Source organism: Caloenas nicobarica, chromosome 7 (genome assembly GCF_036013445.1).
Source record: "Caloenas nicobarica isolate bCalNic1 chromosome 7, bCalNic1.hap1, whole genome shotgun sequence".
Lineage (NCBI taxonomy): Eukaryota > Metazoa > Chordata > Aves > Columbiformes > Columbidae > Caloenas > Caloenas nicobarica.
In genome coordinates this window covers 14,042,014-14,062,607 of record NC_088251.1, presented here as the reverse complement: position 1 = coordinate 14,062,607, position 20,594 = coordinate 14,042,014, and the positions used below count along the sequence as shown (strand labels likewise).

Genomic DNA, 20,594 nt, shown 5'->3' with positions numbered 1-20,594 from the left:
GTTCTGGGAGAGTTTGAGCTTGAACAAGAAACTTGGGATAATTTAATAGCTGGTAATGTCGAGTGGAATGAGAAACGGTAGCAACTGCCCAGCTGCTCCCCGCTGGAGGAGGTGCCAACTATGTGTTCCTAGGCTCGGGGAGAGCAAACCCTTTTTTTGGTCTGGGAGGCACATCCGTAGGGGAATCTAGCTGTGAACTCTTCCCAGCACTGCTGGGATCTGTAATCCGCAATAAATAGATATTGCATGATACCAAAGCGCTGCTTGCAGTTTCTGATTTAGAATTGAAAAATTCAGGATTGGACTATACCATGTTTTAAGCTGCCTAATTTCAGTTGTGTAGAAAGGAAGGCAGAAGGACTTCCAGCACGCTGCTGAGTAAACAGTGCTGTCTCTTTTTCCTTATCAGTTCAGTTTTTGGTGAAATGCAGCTGCCCTCACCCTCCCTTCCACCCTGCTGGACTGAAACAGTTTTACATAAGAAACTACCTCTAGCACAATGACCTTCTGTAATTGAATGCAATAGCTGTAATAATAGTTCACTTGTTAGCACTCAGGGCAAAGAGACTTTCCCTAAAAACCTCAGAACAGAACCGAGGAGGGAAATTTGGGCATGGAGGCTGAATGAATATGTCTTTAGGTAACTCTCAACTTGCAGTGAGACAGAGCTGCCTTAAATGTTGAGATTGCTGGAGTCTCATGAATGTGCTTTTCTTTAAAGTTTCTAAATTAATCTTTTTGTTTTAGAGAGGTGTTTGGGACAATTGGGGTGCTGCACAAGATGTAAAACCAGAAGTTAAGTGTAATTCGGCTTTATTTGTTAAAGCTGCGAACATCTGGTTATCTCAGTGGGCTGGATGGTACTTTTTGCTCTGCTTGTAAGTTTTCAGCATTGATACAGAGGCATTTACAGGAAGCAGAAAAAAGGTGTTGCCTCAAAACTCAAGGGCAAAGCTCTTGACTGTTTTTATCCACTGATGAAGGATATAGTGGGAAAGAGCTGCTTGTGGACTTGCTTGAACTTTTCTTCGTTTTAACCATTCTTAGACTTAACAAAAATATATTAAATATTTGTGATTGTGTCCTGCATGCAGATAGTATTCAGAAATTTCTTTTTCCGCTTCTAAAAGAGCAGGAAAAAAAAGGGTTGTTAGTGAACAGTGCTATTTAATTAGAAGTGTGGGAGGAATTCAAGAACATCTCGTCACCAGCATCTGCCTTTATTGTCTCCTGTGTTTGCACTGGGACTGCAAACACTTGGTTGTCTGGAGTGTCCTTTGCTGTTGTTGTTCCCACTCCACACGCGGGGTGCTGATGCCGAGTGGGGTGCCCTCCCATGAGCTGCGTGGCCAGGACAAAAGGGTTGTGGTAAAGCCGTGGCTCCCCAGGACCGGCACCCCTTGCTCACCAAACCGCTGTTCCCCTGGATCTGCCTTCCTTTCTTTGGGGACTGCTGGCATTGCAGCACATGGACAGCCAAACACATAGTAAAAATAAGGTGTTTGGTTTGGGGTTTGTTTGTTTTTTCAGTTTTTCTTTGGTTGTTGCACTGGGGATGATGTTTAAATGCCTCAAAAGCTAGGTCAGCTCTGTTCGGCGTCAGCGCTATGTGGGTGTTTAAAGCTCCCGTCCCAGGAAACATGATTGTAGAGGATCTCAGCTTTCAGTTTTAAGTAAGCATTTCCTCTTAGGGTTGCAGGTGGAAGCTTGAACACGGTCATCTAGTTCACTGCATAAATGTAAAAGTAATTAAAAAAAAAAAAGTTAATGTTGGATTCCTAACCTTTTCGGTTTTAATTTTAACTGCTCAAGATTTCCAATGTTGTCAACTGTTTGGTGGTTTAAAACAACAAAATGCAAGACAGCCTCCTCAAAGCTGTAATTTTCTAGAAGTGTCTATCTTTAATGTGGAAGGGCTGGGACTGCAGCTGGGAAGCTTCTAGCAAGGCGTGAGGGAAGTAAACACCTTCACATGGCACTCAGAACCCAGTGTGCAGTTCTGGGAGTCTGAACTGAAACTCGCGATAAACAAAAATGAAACCTGCGCTTACTGAAATAACACCAAAGGGTCCACCATCTGTGAAAGGACAGTGTTCCTTTGGAGTATTTCTGCAAGATAAATGGACGCAACAAACCAATTTGTTCCTCAGATGAAGGTTAATAAAACCTCGGAGGTTCTGCATCCGCTGGGGGTGAAGATGGGTCTGCTGTGACTGATTAATCATGGTGATTTAAGTATAATTCTCCTGATGCTTGCATTAGTGAAGCAATAAATGTTGTGGATTAGAATTCCCATTTTGAAGATCTTTATTGTGCCTGGGACAGCTCAGAGGCATAATTTCTCCCCCACTTATTATACTTTAAGTATTTGGATGTTTGCATTTAACACATTGGGGGTTTTTTGCACATTCTTGTGAAGAAATGTCCAGACTTGATGCATTTTTCTGGCCTCAGCTGTCCGTCGTAAGGCAGGCTTACAGGAATTTATGCCCTGACATGCTGGCAGGGGCTGGCACCCGAAGTTCCAGTAACTCCCAGCAAGCAAAGCCGCTTTTATCTTTACCAGTCTTATGTTTTTTTGTGAAATTGAATCCACCGTAAGCACAGCACTTGCTTAGATGGTGGATTTTTGCTTTTATGTTCCAAAGGACTAGAAAATGTAGTGTTTATGAAGAAGGGACACGTGTGGGGGCTTTGGTGCACGCTCAGCTGGGTGGCCGTCAGTCCTGAGCTGCCCCACTGATCCAGGGTTCAGCTGCGGTTCTGCCTGTCCCTGCTGCAATCCCGCTTGCTGCCCTTCTCTGAAAGGGTCTAGGGATTTTTTTATTTAAGGTGAATTTTGATTAGGAACTGAGGGACAGCTAGCAAACCATAAATTGCAGTAAACCCTATGTACAGCAAGATTTGGTATTCCAGCCTGATATTTTCAGTAGCAATTTTAACTGACTACCACTTGAGTCTCTTATCTGACAGAGATGCTTATCTTCTTTGGTAGCTTTGTGTTTGCATTCTTGTCAGCTGTTGCTGATGGGCTTGGCTAACCAACACTAGTGATAGTCTGATATGTGAGTTTGAGTAAAAGCCAACTCAAAAATATTGGGTATCAAATACAGTTTTTTCCTGTTGATTGTTTCTAACATATTTAAGATACTGACAGTCGCTTCCATTCTGTTACTCTGGGCACTTAAAGAATATATATGGTTCAAATACTGATTGCGAGTTACTCAAAATACATATTTTTAATACATTTTTCTGGAGATTGTGTCACTTGCTTAAATCCATCCCGCTTTGTTGTTATGGGTGCGGCTGGGTACTGAAAGCGAGGGACTGCTGCCTGCAAGTAATGAGATTAGTGAAATAACTAGGTCAGGATCTTTTTTTTTTAAATTATTAAATAGATGCTTATTACCAAAGGCCTCTCTGAGGGCCGCTAAACTAGAAGGTCTGGAGCGGTCACAGGTTCAGCCTGAGTCCTGTTAAAACCAGTAGCATCTTGCCTTCCAGCGGATGCCAGTTTGGCAGTCTCCCCTCCGCCTGCTGCTGGGCTTTCCACTGTGTCCCACTGCTTGTACGCCTGTTATTCAGCTCCTTGCCCACCCCTGTCATTCCATCGTTAATCCTCATCCCTTCTGGTTCAAATAGGAATTTGCTACATAGTGCCTTCACAAATGCTGTACCAGAGTTTGGAGAGAATAGGCAATTAGACTAGGTCTGAAAAAAAATGGGTTATCCTAGAAGACAGGAATGGCACGTAACCTGCTGCCAGTAAATGCACATCACGTTTCAAAGTGTCTTCCAGGGTGTCTGGGTATTACCAAGGTCACAATGAACAGATACTCTTGCAGGTTGAATGACACAGCGGCCATATAAATGCAAGGGCGCTCATATTTAGGATAATGGAGGCCGGATTTCTGTGGGAAAAGAAGACAGAGCAAAAAGCTAAAATGGTTATTAGATCTCTGTGATATCAGCCACTGCTGGTTTTGGTTACCAGGTTAATGCCAGCTGAGGAGTCGTCTTTTGTAGGTGGTTCACTGCCAACTATGCACTTTTTGAGTGTGGGTTGTGGTGTTTGTTGCTGCAGTTGCACATATTAATTTTCAGCTTGAAAAACAGCCACACTGGTCAGGAATTTGCTCATCTTAGTCTTTCTCTTTTTTGATACAGCAACAGTGTTCCCAGGTTAACTGCTGACTTTTCAGAGTAGAAAAGTGAGAAGTGCCTTGATCCTTTTATTGTCATGGTACTCCGCTGTCAGTCAGTTCTCATTTCCCTCCATTTCCTACGTTGGCTTCAGACACAATAAATCCTAACAGATTTACAGGTTTTAAACCCAACCATTTAGTACTGAAGATCTTTACAAAAGTAGGGTAAGGAGATCTGATTCCATCCTTTCTTGCAGCGATGGGCAGTTCAGACAACTTAGAGACCTCCTTGAATACCTCCTGTCTTGATTAGGCCCCAGATTCTTGACCTTTAATTTGTCACGTAGACCTCCAGCAAAAGTCCGATACTAAACTGGAAGGTGGAGAAAATGATTGGCTTTTTTCCCTGGCACTGATGTTGATGTTTGCTCTAGCTTCAGATGTGACGACATATGACACTGCCTTGAGTCCTCTTATACCTACTGCTGCTGGATATTTTAAGGATTATTTGTAAAAGCACTTGACAGCAAAAGTGTGCTACTGGCAGGGTTGCCAGTGTGGTTGTGGGTTTATCACAAATGCCAAATATCAAAAGAAAATAAGTTAAAAAATCATTTTTATTCAAACAAAGTTGCTTTTTAAACTTTATGACAAGTGAAAATTAATCAAAATCACCATATCTGAAATGTGAAGAGACTCTCCAAATGCACCAGGATGAGGTCTTCCCAACTCAACCGTTTTTATGAGAAAGAGCCCGCACCAGATTTAACAAATGGCCTCTGTGGGACTGGGTGGGGAGAGGAGACAGAGTCCAGCACTGCAGAGCCTTCTCCTGAATGCTCCCAGGTTTGGAGTGTATCTCGGATCCAGTGAGCCCAGTTCTTCAGATCTGCATCAGATTTTCAGATGATGCCAAGGAGGCAGCGATGCACATGCAGCTTAGACTACATGCCGCTTTACAGGACAAAACCAGTCCCTGGAAATTAGCTGGAAATCTCCTCAGCTTTGCAGGTGGGAGGTAACGGATGGCATGTTCAGTCTTCTTAGTTGTGAAACAGGAATATTCTGCTCTGATGGAGTTGAACGCTCTTTGAGAGCAGACCCGTGTAGATGCTGCTTTAGTAATCCTGTCTGGAGGTGTCTACAGAGAGCTGAACAAAGGCTGGTGGGAGGGATGTGCTTGCCTGGACAGCAAGAGAACGAAACTGTCCTTCATCAGGGAAACCTGCGCTGGAATGTGATAGCTACTGGCTATTGGGGAAGAAAGTGCTTTTGGAAAGAAACCCCTGTTTTCTTAAGACTACCTAGAAACAAAGGCAGGTCAGTAAAATGTGAGTGCTCCAATTTCTGAGAGAGAGTTTTTCCCCATATATAGTTTTCTTACCTCTGAAACTCCTGTTTCAGTCCCACGCCTTGTCCATGCCTGTTAGTGTGAAAGAGGCAATAACGTGCTTTCATAGCACAAGCACTTGTGATATTGTTTCCCCGAGACATTTAGGCTATAGACAACTATATTGCTGATATGTCTTAAGGAGTTACCGTTTGGCAGCATATGACACAAAGAATGAATGGGAGAAGTTGAAATAATACAACCCTGATGGCATGAAAAGAGCAGACTGATTGAAGTGCTTGGTGGTAGGCAGAAGATTCCTAACAAAAAATGTCACAGTCTGTGTCACGGCCTGTACTGCTGGCAGTGTGTAGCCTCTTGCTTGGCTTGCAAAACAGTGTAAGAAACTGCGCAGTGGCTCAATTTTTCACAGAAATGAGACTTGACTTAAGTGAAGAGAGAAAAGGAGACTGAAATACTCAATCCGAAGGAGGTACCTGTAAGGTGTCCCAAAACAATGCTCTCCTTGCGCTAGAATCTTGGCCTGGTAGCCTTTTTCCGAAGCTTTGTTGCTTTTATGTTTTATCTCCTCCCCTGTGCCAGGCTGAGTAACTGGCGTTGGAGGGAGCTGTGCTCTGAGCAGGGGTCGGACCATGTGATCTCCTGGGATCCTTTCCAAACTAAATTATTCTTTGATTCTGTGAAACTGTTTGGAAACAAGGGTGACAGTTGTGGTCCTGACACGTGGCACAGAGTTTGACGGCTCCATGTTCCCAGAAAGCCATCGGTGGCCAGGCTGGCACAGGGCTGCGGAAAGGCTCCAGGAGGAGTTGTGTGGACTTTGAGGAGTGCGGCTGGTGCCCGGCACTGCAAGAACTGTAAAACCCTGGACTTTCTAAACTGTGGGAGCTGAGCTCTCACTGAGGGACTATTCAGAGGTACAAACACTTATGCATTAGCAAGGAGGATGATTTCTCTTGGTCAGTGTGTAAAGAAGCTCCGGACAGTAAGATTTGAATTCTGCTTTAGATGGGAAAGCAGGATGTTGCTTGAGACTTGATCTCCAGAAGCAGGTGGGAACAACCTGCAGAATACCAGCCTGGCTGCTGAGGATCTTCTGTTCAACATGTAGATCCATCCCCTCATAGATCTGTTTGCCAGCTGGGCTAACAAGAAGCAACCCTGCACATACACCTATGGCACTGTGGAAAGGTGGTTTCAAATATGAGATTGGCAAGAGGGAGTCAGGAGGTTCAAATAAAAATATATTGTGATGAAAGTCTCCAAAATCAGGACCGCTGCAAGTTCTTAAGTGGGAAAAACAGAGTGATATTGAACCTGTTATAGGTTGCTGGTGCCAAAAGACACCAATGTGTTCCTTATTGCTTCTCTTTGAAGCAGACAACGTTGAACAGAGTATGTTTTGGGGAAGTAAAGACATGTAGCCAAGGACAGACCGGTGTTGTGATGCAGAGGAGTTCCTGAAATGGCACGGTGGGACTCTGTTCTTTCACCAGCTCCACGTGTTTCATTTGCTGGTTCAACAGGTCACATTGATCTTCATGTGTCACAACTGCAGACCTCAGCCAGTCACTTTCTAACTTGTGCATTATCTACAGGATTGCAATTTTGCAATGAGATCTTAATTTCTCAATTCTGTGGATGTGAGAGCCAAAATCTATGCTGTTCGTCAGTTGCATTAGTTCTGCAAGGCCAACAAAAATAAGGCAAAGTGTAAATATAAGAACAGATAAGAGAATAGATGTGTCCTGTTTCTTGTTCTTTTGCTGACTGAAATTACAATTTTTGGAATGAATGGCATGCCTGAAGCAGAAAATGCTGTGCTAGCTGAGTAGTGTCTCCTAAAAGATGCTCTCAGCTGCTGCAATTAGAGATGGAAAACACCACCTTACCCTACAGGAAAATGTTGTGTCTGCTATTGGCATGTGGCATCTCAAGACAAGAATATAAAATGTTTGCTTCAGCTACCTGCAGTAAAGCAGCTTGACTGGTCTGTCCGGCAAAATGTTCTCTTCCTGGAAGCAGGAGGCAGGTACCCCTCCTGCTTGATGGCTCTGCGGGTGGATTTCAAGGAGACGGCCTGTTAGTGCTTTTTAGAGCCTTTTGTGGAAATCATGATCCCCACGGGAAGAGGGGAAGTGGCATATCGTGTGCTGAGTTGCATTTGCTGAACTGCTGTGACACCATCAAAACCCTTTCAGAAGCTGGTGTGGCTTCTTAGAACAGGATCTTTTCTGTTGAACCTTAGGTGGTAGAACGTTCTTCTGCCTGTAGAAGTGATATTGCTGCCACAATTCAGGTGCTCAGGTGAGGGACCCACAGGCTCAGTGTTGGGGAGGTTACGGTTCCAGCCAGGGTGCTGTGTGGTGGGGGAGGGCCGGTGCCCCCCTGGGTCCCCAATTAGACTGAGTCTCTTTAAGAACTTAGTGCAGGACTCTTCTGCATTGAAACTGCTGTCTTGCATCACTTGTTCAGTGAGGTGGTCCATAATTTGAAATGGACCTGGTATTTTGTGCATATGGGGACACCACAGAGGTTTGCGAGAAGTGTGGCCGTGGCGCGCTCACATGAAATAGAGGACAAGTGCAGTTCCGCAAGTGTTGGGATCCACTGATGCTTGTTCCTGTAGCCTGCTGCTTAGGTTTGCTGTTCTTCCTAGTTGATTGGGTTGTCTTGGGCTTTCTTGTTTGGTATTTTTTTGTTTGTTTGAGGATTTTTTTTTTGAAAGGTGGTACTCATGAAACAAATTCTTTCAACGCATCTTTCAGTATAAATCTTCCCACATTTTCTTTGCCTTATAATAAATTTTAAGTGAAAGAAACTGAAAATTTTAGGCTTTGATAAAGCTTTGTTTGCCACATCAATGTTTTGGGGTTTTTTATTAAGATCTGTTTATTTCTTAAGAAACTGTGTGGAGTTTTCTAACTTCCAGGTTGCCCCAGTGCCTTTTAGAGGATATACAAACCACAACCTGTATAATTCTTCTGTTTTCCTGTGTCTTGTACTTTTTTCCACCCATGTTTTCAGACTAGCAGGAAAACAAGGGCTTTTGTGGAGCAGTTCACCATGTGAGGGACTGAGACCTCACACCATAGTCCTTTTCCATCTGAAGTGTCCCGAGGACCTGCCGGGTGATACGGTACCGCTGACTTGGCTCTGCTCCTGGGCTACTTTGCTATTCCAGGAAGAACTTTTACAGGAATGCTGATCTTATGTAAAGCACATGGCTAATTACAAAGGAATCATTTTAGATTGGAATCTCACAGGAACATTCTGTAGTTATCATTTAGATCTAAATGAATCCAACCAGTCTTTTCTCAAATTATAACGTTCTGTTTATGAATGCATTTCCTCCACTTGGCATTCAGCCCCAGTAATACAGCGATATTGTGTAAAATGTGGAACAAATGACATCTCTTCTTTAAGAGAATGCCTGGCTCACAAAGCAGGGTAACTTTTAATGGAAAAGGAAAGGAATGATGAGAAAGCAGTGGTAACTAGATACTAAAGCAACGTAACTTATGAGTTTGGAGATACAGTTTTCTTCTGGAGAGTCCTTTGTGTTCTTTGGTGATCCTTAGCTGCATTTTAACCTCTTGATGTATTTTAGAGTTTCCCAAGACCAATAACTTGAGACATTTCAAATGCTTGTAGATCATTGAGTAAAAGATAACATTTACAGAAGATACTGACAAAGCATCTTAAAAGTGTGTCTGTTTAATTTTAGGACAAGGAAACCTGCATGGGTGTCAACAATCAAAGTTACATATGTGAAACGGGCCACTGTTGTGGACAATCCCAGTGTTGCAACTACTACTATGAACTCTGGTGTAAGTCCTTCTGTTTTGTATGGCTTCCCTTCCTAATCTGCATGGCTCTCATACTACACTACAGGTCTGGCTTGTGTCCCGTGGGGTTTTGTGTTCAGCCCTTGTTATGTATTGCCATTTGCATTTCGCTGCAGCACAAACTGAGTTGACCTGACATGGAAAGGGAAATAGGGTTGTTACAATGGGCATTGCCTGCTTTTTGAGGAGTAATGGGTCATTTTGCCACCTTCACGACGAGATTTGTTATTTGGGCAATGCTGGGGGTGTTCAAAAAAAAAAAACAACCTAAAACAAAAAACCCAACAACATTGTATGCAAGTGAGGAAACCACGCTTGAGGGAGAAATGCCAGTACGCATAACACTAGCATTTTATGCACTCAGAGAATTAATTCAATATCTTTCATCTTATTGTTTTAGTTCTTTGCAAGAATGACAGTTTGAATCTGATTTATCTTTCTAAAGCTGTCCTTTCCAGGAGAGGGGCCAGGATGTTTATTTTGTTCTCTTCAGGACACACTGTGTTTGGAGTAAAGCTCCTTGGGTGGAGAGGGTCTTGGGCAAATCCTGTGGGCTGACAGTGGCTGAATACTGTGGGGTGTGAGGATCATTGCTCATTGCAACCCGTTTTATATCCTCTTTCCCAAAATCTCGGGTTTAAAACTACCCATGTCACTAGTGAGTGGTTGAGTGAATATACCTGCTAACGTCTCTTTAGATGGCAGCAGGCAGGTCAAAGCAGGTCAACAAAACTCTGGTAAAGAGAAATGGAAAAATGGCATGTTGAAAGGATAGGAAAGTAAGAACTGCTGAATTTTAAGGGCAAACTTTTAGAGTGGTGCCAGTCTGATGGTGTCTTCCTTTCTTGAGGAGAAACACAAAGGGTTGCACACTGCTGTTGATGTGGTGGTGTTCTGCCAGGAGCCTAGGCTGAGAAGGCATCTGTGCTCCCAGAATTTGGAAATGTGGAGCTCTGATCATTGTACCCTACATTAGAGACTGCAGATATTTTCTTACCACACCTGATGGCGTCTTGTAGATTTATGCAACTGTGCCATCTACTTAATCCCTCCGCTCTGCCCACAGTTTCACTTTCTCAAAGTAGTGTGTGTGTGGAAATGTATTATACATACAGAGTGTCACTTAACCTGGATCCAAGGACAGGAATAGCTGACACTTCATCCTTTAGTCTAGAAACACGCTTTTACTTTTTAAATTAACCAGTGAAGCACTGAGGACGTGGTTGTAAATTAAGCAGGACTCAGACTCCTTCAAGGCACAGCGTGCATCAGACTGTAGTGACTGGCTGTGTCAATACTAATGGCAGATTTGAGTCTACTGTAGACCTTTTACAGCAGCTTTATTTTCAGAAGCCTCCAAACAGTTCAAGAAACGGTTCAGGACTGTCTGGGCAGCTCCAGGGACCCTGGCAGGCTGAGAAACAGGCATGAAAGTGTGACTGCCTTGGGCTCCCTTGTTCAGATCATAGCAGTCAGCAACACAGGCAGGACAGATGGCTGGAATTTGTTTGGACTATATGGGGATACGTGGACAAAGCAGAGTGGGGAAGGTCAGACCCAGTTTTGGATTTGTGTGGGTGGGAATGCAGAGGAAGAGGCATTTGTGCAAGGCCCTACAGATTCTGTGGCAAGCAGGGTCTAAATTGAGCAACAGCACGGAGTACAGCTGCACACTGCAGCTTGTTGTATGGTCACCGTGTTTCTTGCATGGACATCGTGGACGGAGAGGCTTACTTGAACTGCAGACAAACAATACAGTCTGAGCAACAGCCCCCTGCCATTTTAGTGGAATGGTTTTACTTTAATTGTCTTTGTGCTCTCAGTATGGCACAGACTTTTATTGTTGGCAGTGCCTGGCTGCATCATAAAAGTTCTTGGAAGATAAAACCAGATTTTGTTAGAAGGAAGCAGAATATTTCAGGCTTCTTTCAGGGGCAAGCACACAGGTCATAGAATCTTAGAATGTCTTGAGTTGGAAGGGACCCACAAGGATCATAGAGTCCAGCTCCTGTCCCTGCATAGGAGAACTCCACAGTTCACACCACCGGTCAGGCCGAGATCATGGAATAAACATATTAGTTGCACGTGCTGCTGGGTGGTTCCTTTGTGTTGAGATTAATGTTCCTTCTGCATTGCAGAGAGCATCATATACCATGCTGAGATGAGAGGGATAATGTAAACATGAGATCTGTTCTTCTAGGGTTTCTGCAAATTCAGGTGAACATCCAACATTGATTTAAAATTGGTTAATGTTTTCAAAGCTTGCTTTGCCATTGTGAGTGTTAAGAAGTTTCTGAGATGGGGGTTGGGAGGAGGCACGGGGGAGCACGTCATTTAAATGCAAACTCATATTCTATAGCTTGCGACTACAGCTGCAGAACTTATCTGCTGCTCCAGGAATTGTTGAGTATTTTTGGTAGGTACATGTGGCAGAGCACTCTTAAGACCTTCAAAGTGAACAGCAGTGATAGTGTACGTGAATAGTCTTAACATGAGCAGTGAATTGATGGTGTAGAGAGCAACAGCTTTACATGCTTGGGAATATATTAGCTTTTTAAAAGTTAATAATAACTTTTGGTTAATGAACAGTTAACTTAGCAGCACCTTTTAAGTATGGCTTCATGGTTGTTCTGTGTTTTGATTTTAACCAGTGTGTACATGGACTCAAGTAGCTTTTGAGAAGTTTCTGCTCCTCTTGACCTTCTCAGACCACCAGTGCTTTTATGTGCCTGAAAACAGACCTTCTTCCTAGTCATGTTGAATTAAATCCTGGGTTGATTTACCACCACAGCTTTGTGGGGAGAAGAAGCGGAGGAGGGTGGCATTTAAAATGGACCGGTCTGTCTTTGCCGGACATGCCTTCTGAAATGTGATCCTGTCCTGTGGCCATTTGGAGTGTTTCCTGTAAAAAGGATCTTTTTCCCTGTTTAAGAATTTGAGGGAAGTTTGTCATTGAAAATGACTGATCTCAACATTTCTGGACAGCAATTAAGGTTGTAGTAATTATAAGCTTGAGAATAGCGGAATAGGATGCAAATCAAGGTATTATTTTTTTAGGGGGTGGAATGTAGGAATGGAGAGCATGATATGCAAGCAGGTGGACAGCCTGTGTTTAAAATTAGATAACAGCCCGGTTCAGATTCCCCACCCATCTCTCATTTAAAAAAAAAAAAATAGTACCATGTTGCCAAATAATAAAACTATATCCAGGTTTTTATATATAGGTCTAATAGCTGTATAAAGGTCTAATTAGTTCTTGTCACCAGCTACCAAACTTGAGCTGTGGGGGAACAAAGTGCAGTATGTCTTTTAATTTCGTTGGACTAAAATCATAAAAAATAAAAGGGAAGAAGGAGCTTTACTGTTGCATTTCCTCAGGCAGGGAAAGGTGTGTGTTTGGGTGGTGATTGAGCTGGTTCAGCATTTTCGTGTAACAATTTCTTTGGGCTCCCCAGAGAGCTCGTGGTCCCCAAGGGTGAGATTGTGTGTTGGGACAATGGCAGCAGCTGCTGGATTTTGCTTACTATCAGTTTTTATTCAGGTCTGTTATGATGTGATTGAGATTTGCTGGAGTTTTCCAATGTTGGCCTTTGTCCAGGCCTGACAGATGTCATATTGCTCAAATTTTCCAAAATACCACTTTTCAAAATACAGGAGAGAAGGTAATCGAGGAATGCAGCTCCTGTATTTTGCAGGTTAAGAGTTAATGCTCAGACGTTCTGGATTTTCCCAAGTTTAAGTGTATAATGTGGACTGAAAACCAAATCCAGATGTCCTGCCATCCATCCTTGTGTTTCTCCTTGCCTGTTGAGGACCAGCATGAAATTAGACGATTCCAGAGGCTCTCAACACAGGAAGCAAAACTGTGGAAAGTATTTTGCATGGTGTGGTTCGAAGAATAGTCCACTGTGCTTCAGGAATCGTAGAGCATGGAAACAGGCAGCTGCTCCATGCGTGCAGAAGATCTGTTGTAGGATTTCAAAGTTAGAGGGCTTAGCTGGTCTTGGGTTGTTTAGGTGCTGTACAACAAACCGGCACTGGCTATGAGGGAGTGTTCAGATGTTGGATGTGCCTATTTTTGTTCATTTTGGCTGCTTTAGCAGTAATAATGATCCTCTCTGTTTCGGAAAGAAAAAAAAAAGATCATCTTGACTGTTTGGGCCCTAGTGGAAGGGTTGTACAGGAAAAAATGTTGTTTGCAGGCAGCACAGTTGATGTTTTTGCTGATTTTGAACATTTTGCTCATTTCTGCACACTTCCCCTTGGAATCTCTAGACAGCTCTTTTCTCCAGAAAGCATGCTGCCAGAAAATTTTGGCAAGGACTCGCTTAGTTGCTAAAACTAAAGCAACTGCTGTACTATGTACGTGTTCCAGGTCAACTTTATAATAGGAGTTCATTTCCAAGATTTTGCTGCAGTCTCCAAAGCCCTCAGTCAAACAGTATATCAGTCCCATGTTTTCTTCCTCATCCAGTGTTATCTTATCCTTCAGAGCAGGACTTGCCCTGTTCCTTGCCTCTCACCCAGCCTCCTACATGGTTGTACTTGCTTTCTCTTTCCTAGGAGTATCAAACTTGACGTTTGGCTGCTGTTACTCCTCAGCTGGTGCTCCAGCGATAACGCTGCCATGACACAGCCCAGCTGAAAGTATAGAGCAAACAAAACATCTCACAGCCATGCAGAAACTCATGATAAATGGGGTCACCGAAGGGGTTATTTCCTGATTTCCTTGTACTTTTTGTAGCCTAATCCAGGCAGCAAAGTCATGTGAAGCTTGTTTTGGTGTGGCTCAGTAGAATTCACAAACCCAAAGGAGAAGGCAAGCTGTCTTGCACAGTCTGACTGTGCAGATCTGACTTTTGCCCCCTGTGGCCTGCTTCCCCCTGCTCTGCGGTAAACAGCAAGGAGAGGCAAGGGAGCTTGCTGGTGGTGTTTCAGCCCCTGCCTCCGGTACCTCCAGCCAAGCTCTTCACCAAATATCCAGATCTGTTGATGCAGAGTGTTCTCCAGATCTTGTTCCCAGGTGTTCTGAACATGGTCTCAGCGGGATGTAACCCTCTGATCTCTGTTAGACCACTGTTCAATGTATGTTTTACCAACACAGGTGTCTTGGGAAGGTTAAGTCAGCTGGAATTGGCTGGACTTACAAATGTGTCTTCTGGAGCACAGCAGCAGTTGCTTTTTGAAGGCTCCCTCCCCAGGGGAGAGGCATAAAAATAGTGTCTGCAGATTTACTGCTTCAGGTTGATTCTCATTGCAAGACAAGCAAAGGATTTTTCTGAAACCTGTCCTTTTCCATCTCATCTCATGGCAGCAGGTGTACCGTGTATACTGGACTCTATTCTGAAAACTAGAAACCAGCTGTGGTTAATGTCCATCTCCTCTGTCTGAGTTACCAGTCTGGGAGCAAGCAAGCAGGAGTTGGAGATACTGTCTTCAGCTTTTTCCTTTTGCCATTGTACTCCACAAATATTCAGTAACGTTTTCCTGCAGTGTGGTCAGGCTGGGTCTGCAGTTCCACTGATTTAAACTGACATAAAACTGTCACTGAAAGTCACAGTTGTTCTCTTGCTGCTGCTTTGTTTGGCAGAGGAGTTTCAACCTGCTCTGGTTCCCTCAAACCGGTTCAAAGCACAGTTGCACACAACTTTGTGCTGGCATGAGAAGAGGTGGAGGAGGCAGCAGGAGGTATGGGAGAGACGCAGGAGAGGGCCACATCATTTAGCAGCCTCTTTTTTACCTTCTTAAAATGTTCATGGGCTTGTGGCCTCGATCCTTCATCTGACATTCTTGAGCAGCAGCTGCCTTGATTCGTACAGGCTTGTGTCTGAAGTGGCAGGAGACCACACAGTCTCTGTGCCAAGGACACTATTAAACCCAAGTGCCTCCAGGTTGTGGTACCAATTAAGGCTCTCTCCTGTTTTTATGATGGAGTTGGCCCTGTGAAAGACAGTTTTTTCCCCACGGCTGACTGTGAGGCCACCATTTGGGACATCACTTTTTAGTCAATGAAATTGTCCCACTTCTCCTTCTGTTCAGAACTGGCTCTCATGGAGCCAAAGCTATTACCCAGATGCTTGTCAGGCAGACACAAAACCACTTTGCAGTATGTTTTGGCTTGCTTTTAGGGGACTTCTTGCCAACAGTATGATGGCATTTGCCCAAGTTTACCGTGAACTTGAGGGCAGATTTCTCTGTTCCTGCCCTTGGAACGCTCCAGAAGATGTTTTCCATTTTGCACAGGATAAAAGGAGCTTCCCTCAACGGGAATGCTGATGGCAACATCCCAGGCAGCAAACACAGTATAGCATCCAACTGAACACTGCTCACCCCTTTTTTTCATGAGGAAGGAATGCTCTGAGGTTTTTATTCTTAAATTATTTTATTTTTAAGTTTGGGCAGAGCTATGGTTGGTGTCCCAGAAAGGTTTTTCTTGAAGCTCTAAGCCTGGCATGTTCTTTCATGGCTGACAGAAAACGTGTCCAGTGTGTGCCCATGTGAGGGGCTGGGCTCCCTTCCCCAAGGAAGCTGTAAATGTAGCAGCTTTCTCATTCTTAGGTATTTCCTCTGCTTGCGAGATGATTTTCATGGGAGGTAATTCTGTTCCCAGGTCTTTCTGCAGCTCCCATTCTGACTCTGAGCTTGGCACTCGTGTAGAGCGTGCGGATCTGAGCCTGTCTTTGCTGGGTAAGAGGCTGATACTTCTCTTTCTTATTTTCATGAAAGGCTTTGATGCTCTGGCAGGGAAACCTCTTGGCAAAACCCAGCTCCTTGGCTGTGTGTGATTCACTCTTTGGTTGCATCATTATCTACCCATTGACATCACCAGTGAATTTGACAGAAAATATAGCAGTCTTTCTCAGGACTTGGCCTTTTTTGAATTGGAGAGTGTTTAAACTTCTGACTCTTCCGTAAACCAAGAGCGAGCCTGAAATTGCCTTTAGGTCTGACAGTCCCCTGGTGCATGTTTAGCTTCAAACTGGTGCATCGCTTCTGTTGATGCTGTCCATCAGCAGTTGTTTTTTTCCAAAGACCCTGTTTGCTCTCTGCCTGTCATGCATGTTGCCCTCAGGTTGCCACAAGCTTTTGTTCCTGGTGGTCACTGCTGGGTTGGCCGTGGGAAATACTTTCTCTCAAATCAGACATTAAATAGCAAACTTGGCTCAGGATGCCCAGTGTCTCCCAACCTTTTCTCCTTTTCCAATGGCTGCAGCGACAGCTCAGTACAGTGCAGCTGAAAAACAGCTTGTGCCCATTTGGGAAGGAGGCACATGCTGTAGAGCACCGGAAAGGCTTTTGAGGACAGTGAAGGCAACTAGAAGCACAGTTTTACTTGGCTTTTAGAGGCATTTTAATGCCAAACTTCTGTTGCCTTTGCACATTTAGCCCATTTTCAGCACAAGGCAGAGCCAGTGGCAGCTTTTGCCATGAATGAGGTGTCAGCGCGTACCACTACTGTGCTCATCCTCCGTGTTTCCCCGCTCGTGTAGTGTTGTCTTTGGGTGAATTTGAACTTCTTCTCCTTCCCCTCCTGCCAGATGAGGGGCTGTGTGCATGGGCCAGTGCTGTGCTGGGCTTGCCTCCCTGCTGCTGATTTGGAGCCAAGCATCACCAGGTGTAATGCAGAGCTGCAAATGCAGAGCTCAGCCCTGGACATCTTCACTGTTCGCTCCATACTTTTAGACATAATATTTACAATTGCACTTGGCCTCGTATGCATAGCTTTATTCCAGATAAATGACCATACTATATATTTGCTAGGCTTTTACAGTTTTTCTGTTCTGCAGCCAGAATTGCAGCTGCGCCCAAACTTCTGGCTGGGGCATGTTGTAGAATCTTTTATGGAGGCCCTGGACTCCCAGCACTGTGCTGGGCTTGCAAGCAGAGCTGCGCCCTCTCCATCGCTCAGCGCTGGCACCGCTGCTCAAGTGACAGCCGAGGAGCCCCTTGTGTGCCTCAGCACCTATGGGTGTCCCATCCTGTTGCTTCCTATGTACTGGGGGGGGCTTTCAGCCCAGCGGTGCAGATGTGCTGTTGTGTGACAAGGTGGGGACAAAGCCGTTAAAGAGGACTCTTCTGAACCAGGCCAGCAAATGGCTGTAGTGGGCACGCACTGCTGACCTCCTGTGATCATCCAGGCAAGTCCTTGGGCTTGTGCCGAGTCATTCCTAGAAGCGCTAGGAAGTGTCAGCGGTTAATGAAACCAGGCAATAACGTGGCGTTAGTGGGTTCTTTTTCTGGAAATTCCTATGAAAAACAACAGATCTCATCCACTTGTGGCTGCAAGTGTGGATAGACTCTTTGCATGGGAATGGAGGTGTTGTTGCTGGCACCATGGCCAAATTGCAATCCAGTAAATTATGGTCTGTTTACTTAAAATGCCACCTGTGGTTTCAGTAGGATCCAGCATTAATTTATTATCCTAAACTGTTGTATGTTGTTACTGCCTGTTGTTTACAGAGTTGCCGCACGTCTTCCCAGGGATGGCTGAGCTTACTTTGACCCCTACTCTGAGCTTGTGCATCAGTTTGTCTGCGGAGCACTGTGGGTTTTCTTTAGAATGGGTAGAGAAGTTTTCTGAAGAACTAGGGGTTTTTTAATCTTCTGGATGCAGGCTTGGGTGGGAGCAGTTATTCCCTGCAGAAAAATTTGGCTACTACAGCTGAGATTGCTTAACAGTGGCAGTTCTCCAGGACATCTCAACTAAGTGCTGCTTGCTACCATCGCATCTAGAGTCCTTGGAAAAGGACATGATCAAATGTGTTAAAAAGCATCTGTTTTCATGACTGTAGCTAAAATCCCTGGATGGCTGGGTGTAACTTTCCATTGTTTTTGAAAACACGATCATAGACTGCTCTTCAAAAATGAGGAGTACTTGGAAGATGAACTGCAGGCCTGCTTCAATGCACAGTGGTGTGCTGTGCCAGTGCTTTTGATGAGCATGTTCTTGCTTTTGATGAGTATGTTCTTGCTTCCTCTGCAAGCAAGAGCCAAGGAACCTCCACTTAGTAAGAAATAAAGTGTATTGGTGGGAGTCTTCGAACTGTGAGACAGTGGTTGCGAGTACCTGGCTCTGGAGGGAAGAGTGGACTAGACCAGTCCCTTAAGGGACTTTGAGAAAAGGACTTTTGAGAAAGAGGAGGGTGTTTAGAGGTCAGTCGACACTTTCTCAGCTTTGTTTGAAGGAAGTGCAGAGAGCAGCTTGAGTGCTTCATCCTTTGCTTCTCTGGAGTGAAGATCAGAGTCTTCTCTCTGCCCTTCGTGGTACAGCTGAGCAGGCTGGCTAGAAAAACTGCCTAGGAACCTTGATTTCCAGCCCAGCAAAAACATCAAGTATGTAACACCTTCATCTGATAGCAAGTTTTGATAAGTTTGGGTATAAGGCGGAATCCAGTCCATTAGGGAAATAGGTTGCGCAAGGTGAGAGAGAGATTTCAGTTTGCCGTGCCCAAATACATGGAGAATTTGGGTTACGACACAGGGAGGTGAAAGTCCCTCCTCAAAATGCTCGGAGGCACGAAACGGCGTATCCAGTTCACCTGCAAACAGCCCGGTGCAGGGCTCTGGGATGGCTGATACGGGTCGATTGCACTTTGTCCTGAGCCAGAGCAATACTCTTCTCGTTCCTCAAATTCCTAAACTGTTCACCTTTCCCCACCCAGCTCTTAAGCAGAGAAAACATCGCTTACTCAGCAGGGGATGCTGGAAATATCAAGGTATTGTAAAGGTGGGACTAGACGTTTTTACTCGGGAGAAAAAAAAGCAGTTTGATCTCCCAGGGCAGAATGGCCATGCTGAAAATGGGCTGTAGGAGTCTTCATTTTGTCTCTGTGGGAAAAATGAATAGTGGCAGAGGTCTTACCGAAAGAAAAACAGTGTCATGACCTCTGCTGAGGAGTGGTTGCCAGGCCTACATGTTTCTAAAGGGGGAGCTCTCCTGGTATCCTTAGCTGCAAAAACTGAGCTTGAAAAAGATGGAGATGACAGACACCTCTGAGGCCAGTAGGGCTGAGGGTGGCAGTTGCAGGAGACAAAAGCCACATCTGCAGTGAACGTTACAGCTCTCTGAAATGTGTCTCAGAAACATTTTTCTAGTGCATGAAGGGTGATCTACAGAAAGAAGGGGTTATTCCACATGTTGGAGGGAACGGAGAAAATTCAGGAAGTGCTCTTTTAGAGTTCCCTTTTAAAGAGCAGTGGACGTATGGTACAACAGTGCACAGAAACCAGCAGTGGCCACAAACAGAACGAAAGTTAGGTTTCTTGAGGATTTGGAGTGGCGGGCTAGTTTAGTCGCATTTTGGATAATTTAAGACCTTGAACACAAAAATAAGTTTTAAAAATATTTTGAGACATTTATCTAAAAAGAGTGTGTTTTTGTTAAGCGTAACAATGAAGGATTTGGGCTGGAAGTTAAAGAGCAGTGCAAACAAAAGCAAAACAGAGTGTTTGGGGTTTTTCTCTTCTTCTGTGGTCAATCTGCAGAGTGTCTTTTGTGTCTTGACTGTTATTTTCAAACCCGAGTGGCTGTGGGAGGCAAGTTCAATGCTATTCACAGCTCTGCTCATATTTTCAGCTGGAAGAAATAATATCCAAGGGGTGGGTGGGGGGAACCTTAGCTCTGTCTCAACGTTTCATTCTTCTCCAGAGTTGTGCCCATCGAACATGCTCCACATTGTACCAAAGCGTGTTTAGCATTACCCAATGCGGTGAAGGCCCTCAGAGCAGCAGTCGCCCACGCAGGCGGGTCCATGTCGAAGCCTCCTGGCACACCGTATATTTTGCCTTTAGAGCAGTGCAGGGTTCAGATCCAGGCTTTCTGATGATCTTCTCCATCGCCTTCGTGGGGTTTGCTGGGGTTGGATGTGGCTCTCACGCTGTGGCCAACACTTGTTCTCTCCCCCCGCAGGGTTTTGGCTGGTGTGGACCATCATCATCATCCTCAGCTGCTGTTGTGTTTGCCATCACCGACGCACCAAGCATCGTCTTCAGGCCCAGCAGCGGCAACACGAGATCAACCTGATCGCTTACCGGGAAGCCCATAACTATTCAGCCCTGCCCTTTTATTTCCGTATGTACTTCACACTGTTTTTCCTGGAGGTCATGGGGAGCAGGGCAGCAGTGAGTTTCCCATGCTGGCGGGAAGTGGGGAGCAGTGGTTGGGCTCTGCAAGAGGCAAGGAGCAGCTTTGCTGCCTAAGCTTGGCTTGTAGAGAGGAGGTGACATATTCCAGCTGCTGGATGCGTTTGA

The 20,594-nt window shown here is 44.7% G+C and overlaps 1 protein-coding gene across 2 annotated transcripts in view; it reads left to right on the top strand.

The window, feature by feature from the left end:
* WBP1L (WW domain binding protein 1 like) overlaps positions 1-20,594 on the top strand; it is a 59,655-nt gene that overhangs the window by 35,310 nt on the left and 3,751 nt on the right. For both annotated transcript variants that reach the window (XM_065638854.1, XM_065638855.1), the window contains exons 2-3: positions 9,224-9,326; positions 20,254-20,415. In XM_065638854.1, the coding sequence (XP_065494926.1) occupies positions 9,224-9,326; positions 20,254-20,415 (265 nt within the window). The remainder of the gene's footprint in view (positions 1-9,223; positions 9,327-20,253; positions 20,416-20,594) is intronic.